The 6520-nt window shown below is 48.0% G+C and overlaps 1 protein-coding gene across 1 annotated transcript; it reads right to left on the bottom strand.

Moving 5' to 3' along the window:
- Positions 1–3317: 3317 nt before the first annotated feature.
- On the bottom strand, positions 3318–5816 carry LOC124697043 (alpha-amylase type A isozyme-like). The gene is made up of 4 exons (XM_047229689.1): positions 5218–5816; positions 4989–5121; positions 3886–4700; positions 3318–3791 (listed from the first exon to the last, which is right to left on the bottom strand). Exons 1-4 carry the CDS (start codon positions 5305–5307, stop codon positions 3513–3515), a joined length of 1317 nt encoding a protein of 438 aa, XP_047085645.1. The 5' UTR covers positions 5308–5816; the 3' UTR covers positions 3318–3512.
- Between the last annotated feature and the right edge of the window lie 704 nt (positions 5817–6520).

Raw genomic sequence — 6520 nt, 5'->3', positions numbered from 1 at the left:
AACCAATCTTTAGCTCTTCCTCTTAAGGACAAAGGAAACAATTTCAGTTTTATAATGTCCCCATCTACATCTTTATACTTTTGCATTTCACAAAGTTCAACAAAATTATTAAGATGGGCAGCAAGCATCATCGAACTAACACCAGAAAATTGCTCTCTCATAACAAGATTTAGTAAAGCAGGTTTAATTTCATAAAATTCTGCTGTAGTAGAAGGTGGAGCAATAGGAGTGCATATAAAATCATTATTATTGGTGCTAGTGAAATCACACAACTTAGTATTCTCAGGAGTATTCATTTTAACAGTAATAAAAAAATAAACTAAAGCAAACTAAATAAAATAAAATAAAACAAGTAACTAATTTTTTGTGTGTTTTTGATATAAAGAAAGCAAACAAGACAGAAAATAAAATAAAGTAAAGCAAGACAAAAACAAAGTAAAGAGATTGGATGTGAGAGACTCCCCTTGCAGCGTGTCTTGATCTCCCTGGCAACGGCGCCAGAAATTAGCTTGATAACGCGTGAAGCACACGTCCGTTGGGAACCCCAAGAGGAAGGTGTGATGCGTACAGCAGCAAGTTTCCCTCAGTAAGAAACCAAGGTTTATCGAACCAGTAGGAGATGAAGGCCACGTGAAGGTTGTTGGTGAAGGAGTGTAGTGCGGCGCAACACCAGGGATTCCGGCGCCAACGTGAAACCTGCACAACACAATCAAAATACTTTGCCCCAACTTAACAGTGAGGTTGTCAATCTCACCGGCTTGCTGTAAATAAAGGATTAAACGTATGGTGTGGAGAATGATGTTTGCTTGCAAAGAACAACAGAGAATAGAGATTGCAGTAGATTGTATTTCAGATGTAAAAGAATGGACTGGGGTCCACAGTTCACTAGTGGTGTCTCTCCAATAAGATAAATAGCATGTTGGGTGAACAAATTACAGTTGGGCAATTGACAAATAGAGGGCATAACAATGCACATACATATCATGATGACTAATATGAGATTTACTTAGGGCATTACGACAAAGAACATAGACCGCTATCCAGCATGCATCTATGCCTAAAAAGTCCACCTTCGGGTTAGCATCCGCACCCCTTCCAGTATTAAGTTGCAAACAACAGACAATTGCATTAAGTACTGTGCGTAATGTAATCAACACAAATATCCTTAGACAAAGCATTGATGTTTTATCCCTAGTGGCAACAGCACATCCATAACCTTAGAACTTTCTGTCACTGTCCCAGATTCAATGGAGGCATGAATCCACTATTGAGCATAAATACTCCTTCTTGGAGTTACAAGTATCAACTTGGCAAGAGCCTCTACTTGCAACGGAGAGCATGCAAGATCATAAACAACACATATATGATAGATCAATAATCAACTTGACATAGTATTCCATATTCATCGGATCCCAACAAACACAACATGTAGCATTACAAATAGACGATCCTGATCATGTTAGGCAGCTCACAAGATCTAAACATGATAGCACAAGAGGAGAAGACAACCATCTAGCTACTACTATGGACCCATAGTCCAAGGATGAACTACTCATGCATCAATCCGGAGGCGGGCATGATGATGTAGAGTCCTCCGGTGATGATTCCCCTCTCCGGCAGGGTGCCGGAGGCGATCTCCTGAATCACCCGATATGGGATTGGCGGCGACGGCATCTCTGGAACTTTTCTCATATCGTGGCTCTCGGTCCTAAGGTTTTCGCGACGGAGAGAATAAATAGGCGAAGGGGCAGAGTCGGAGGAGTCCCGAGGGGCCCACCCCATAGGTGGGTGCACCCCCCTTCCTGGCCGCGCCGCCCTAGGGTGTGGGGCCCCCTTGGCCCCTCTCCATCTCTCCTTCGGTGTTCTGGAAGGCTCCGTGGAAAATAAGACCGTGGGCTTTTGTTTCGTCCAATTCCGAGAATATTTCCTGTGTAGGATTTCTGAAACCAAAAACAGCAGAAAACAGGAGACCGGCGCTTCGGCATCTTGTTAATAGGTTAGTGCCGGAAAATGCATCAAAATGATGTAAAGTGTATATAAAACATGTGAGTATTGTCATAAAACTAGCATGGAACATAAGAAATTATAGATACGTTTGAGACGTATCAAGTATATCTATCCGTCATCGAGATGGACAAATCCCACTCTTGATCCATATGCCTCAACTCACACTTTCCGAATACTTAATCCCATCTTTATAACCACCCATTTATGCAATGGCGTTTGATGTAATCAAAGCATCCTTCCGGTGTAAGTGATTTACATGATCTCATGGTCGAAGGACTAGGTCTTATGCTACTCTCATTTGGGTGTGTGTCCATTATATCATTCATCCAATGACATAACCTTGTTATTAATAACATCCAATGTTCATGATCACGAAACCATGATCATCTATTAATCAACAAGCTAGTTATACAAGAGGCTTACTAGGGAGTCCTTGTTGTTTACATAACACACATGTATCAATGTTTCGGTTAATACAATTATAGCGTGGTATGCAAAAATTTATCATAAAAACAAAGATATATTATAATAACCACTTTATTATTGCCTCTTGAGCATATCTCCAATAACAGTTTGTAGGCATACATCACACAAAATCTCCACAACAGAAATGAGGTTATGGAAATTGTGAGAGAGAGGAGAGAACCTACAGTTTCACACCCGTTTCTACAACAGTGGCAACCTTACTTTGGTGTTGGCAGGCAGTGGAGGTCGGGAGCTCAGATGGCCACTCCCAGCGTTGAACCGCCCGGTTACATGATAATTGTTGGCCAGAACAACAACGAGGAGGAGCATCCTAGCCACGAAATCACATACCGCCGCGAACTCGTAGACTACCACAAAATCACATACCGCCACCAACATCTCACTCAGGAGGGGCATCGATAAAAGGTGAAGAGACAAGGCCATGCACTGCCGTTGCAGCTGCTACTCTTGTTGAGGCTCGCCCTACAGGCTCGGGACGTGGAGGCTCTACATCGATGCCGACGATGCGTAGCACAACGGGACGAATGAGGGAGAGGCGGTAAGGGAGTAGGAGGAGAGTGACGGGAGTGGCGGCGGCCAAGATGAAGGGGATTGGAGAAGGAGAAGAGCGGATGGATTGGGAGAGTGAAGCGTGCAAGCGGATTGGGCAGAGAAACTCTAGGGTTTCGATCGTGGGCTAGGAGCTTTATATACCACACGGTGTAAGATCAGGCAGTAACTCAAATCTCTGCGGAGTCCCGTGGTGGGATCACCAATTATATCTTTAGATTCAGCTTCTATTACAGTTGTGGTAACAGTTGCCGGGTTTATCGTACAAGTCGGTGTAATTACCCCTTATATATACCTCTTCACATATCATCGGCACGTTATTTACTAGTACAGTAGTGTGAACAATTCGTAGAGCTCATCTTGGGTACAAGTATCCGTAGTTAAATCATAGTTATATCTGCGTGTGTATAGCAGACAATAAATCGTGTATTTCAAATCATTCTCGATCCAATGGCGGATCAGATGAGGCTTCAGCTCCGCTGCAGGGTTCCCGCGGCGCCGGCCTTCTCCCAGACGGCGTAGTCTTTGCCGTGGGCGGAGTTGACGAACCCGGCAGGGATAACGGTCCCGACGTCGTACCTGGAACCGATCTTCACCACCACCTTGCCGTCGATCTCGGCCACGTAGGCGTCGCCCTCGTGCATGAGGATTTTGAGCTCGCTCGTCGCCGTGATGCCGTGGCGCTTCCTCACCGCCACAAGCGCCGCGATCTCCTCCTTGAATCCCCAGTCAAAGAAATGGTCGTAGAACTGCACGCAAAACCATCGACACAGCCATTATAGTTTCCCCTGAAGAACCAGTGGCTTGCTTAGTGAGAGACAGTGAGTGAGGCTGCGTGCTTACGATGCATGGCGTGCCAGGGTGAGTGAGGATGTAGGCGTAGCCCTGCATGACCTTGTCCGAAGGGAAGGGCCACATGGCCTGTGTGGAGCCGGTGTCGTGATTGTCGACGAAGGTGACGGCCTTGGCCGGCCACCACCCCATGACGCCGGGGGCCTTCCCCTGCGGGTCGATCAGCCGCCATAGCTCCCCTTCCACGGCAGCGTTCAGGATCCCCTTGGTCGTAAAATCGAACACCATGCCGGCCGACGCGGCCCCGCCCACGCCGTCCACCCAGTTCACCAAGTTCTGCCGGTGCGCATCCTGGTCGTAGTTCGGCTTCCCGTCCCCGCCGGTCGGCATGGTGTCCCACACCTCGGCCACGGCCAGGTCCGGCGACGTGCCGTCGATGTACACCTTGGCCATCGCCGCGGAGTACCCCCTGGCGAAGTCGAGCCGCCACGCGTCGAAGCCCAGGTCGGTCTTGAGCCAGAGGAGCCACTCCTTGAGCTCGCGCTGGACGCGGTCGTTGAGGTGGTCGATGTCGGGCGCGGCCGCGAAGTCGGCGCCGGTGTCCAGGTTGGCGGTGCCGTCGGAGTAGACCCTGTCGTCGCGGCAGATCATGTGCGGGCCCCAGTCCAGGCGGCTGTCGGAGGTGCCGCCCTCGAAGATGCAGTAGATGCCGCGGCTGTCCTTGTAGTCGGCGCACCGGTGGTTGATGACGATGTCGGCGATCACATGCACGCCCTTGCCGTGGAGCGCGGCGATCAGGGACTTGAGCTCCGCCGCGTTGCCGTACTTGGACGCGTCGATGTCGTAGAGCCGACCAGGCATGTAACCTGCGCGGCGATCACTTATTTAACCGTATTGTACTTTTCATTCTTTGATCACTGGTATAATTTCTTCGTAAAATGGAGAAAAAATACTGCTCGTAGCTGCCAAAACATTGTATCTAACGAATTGTTTACAGTTAGGTAAACGACCAGGGCAAATCATACTGCACGTCGCAATCGAAGTTAGCATGTTTTCCACTCCACGCTTCTATGATTCCTTCCCCATTTTTTCTGTTTGCTTCTGATGTTCAGACACGAATTAATTCGGGGGAAGAGAGAGGAACAGGAGGAAACCTTCATTGGAGACTGAGTGCGACGGCGGCGGCAGCCAGACGTGGGTGACCCCGGCGGCGGCGATGTCGTCGACCTTCCCCATCATCATGTTGTACCACCCGCCGCTCTGCTTCCACGACTGCCAGTTGAACCCCTGCAGCAAGACAGATTGTCACGGTTAATCAAGCTCTTGAGCTCAGATTCTCATCCCCACAGAACCAAAACACACGGATCAAATCGAAATGCGTACCTGAAATAGAACCTGATGATCACCAGATGCCAACCCAGCAAGCAGCAGCAGAAGCAGGGAGAAGCAACACAGGTTGCCGTTCTTCCCCATCGCGCTTGTGTCGTTCTCACAGTACTAGGTGCTTCTCCGTATGAATAATTGGATTGGATGACTGGCTGATGGTTACAATTGTACTACGATGCTTCGTATTTATAGCCAGTGGATGCCATGGCAGTATTTAACACGAGCTACGTACTGGGGGGTGTTGCTTGGAGGCAATGCATGGATACCGGACTCTGTTATGAAAAAGGAAGAGGGGGCGATTGATGATGGTCAAGTCAATCAGGGATGCACAGACACCATGGAAAGTGGAAACCAAGTTGGGATGGAAACGCATTTCGCTTCAGGGGGCAACCGATTTTCAAGATCTGTCTGCAGTGAATCGTTGAGATGCACAGCCAATCTGAAACTAGTACTGGAGAGTGGAGACTAGCTAGCTTGACAGAGCAATGGAAACGAACAGATCAAGACGATGATTCTGTAGTTCTTCCTTACTGAAGAACGAACGGTGGGGAACGAAGCCGTAAGAAACCACTGCACTAGAGAATGATTTGCAGATATCTTGGACAGGTTTGGTGTGTGTACCGGACGATGCATCGGAGCTAGCCATGCTGTCAGTGTTGCGTGGCAGCGAGAGCAAATGTGAGAGTGACAGCTCTTGTCCCCGGTACTAGCGCCTGTAGCACTAATCCGCCGCACAGGAGTAACAATTGTTTAAGCTTGCACTGATATTGTCAGCTAACACGAGAGGTTGTTCACATTTGCGTCGTGCTGTCGGAGTATCAGATTTACCACTTCAATCGCTGCAAATTATTCAATCCAGACCGGATGATTCATCCATGTGTGTTCTTGAATTCAGACTACGGTCTAGGGTGTGCCTTCCGAGAGATCGGTACCAAGACGGCAAGGCACTGGCCAAGTGGAGCTCGAAATCCACATATCCATGTTGCCGGTACTTGCAGTTGGGCTGATGAGATCGATCAACCTTGGCGACTCAACGAGGCAGTGCCAAAAAGCATGTGTTGTTGTCCCGAGAAAACATTTATGGTGCAGACGCATTTCGGCTCATAGGTGTAGGTGCATCCCTTGATTAAAAGGCATATTTCAAAATGCCAAAATAATCATACAATTCTAGGTGTACATCCAAACATTCTATATCCACACACGAAATCCGACAAAAAATAACATTTTGTGTGACTTGTGTAAAAAATGACAAATTCTGGTGCTCAAAATAGCTTCTCAGGAGATTTTTTTTGTCTTTCTT

This window comes from Lolium rigidum, chromosome 1, assembly GCF_022539505.1.
Source record: "Lolium rigidum isolate FL_2022 chromosome 1, APGP_CSIRO_Lrig_0.1, whole genome shotgun sequence".
Taxonomy (NCBI): domain Eukaryota; kingdom Viridiplantae; phylum Streptophyta; class Magnoliopsida; order Poales; family Poaceae; genus Lolium; species Lolium rigidum.
This window is presented reverse-complemented; position numbering and strand designations above follow the sequence as displayed.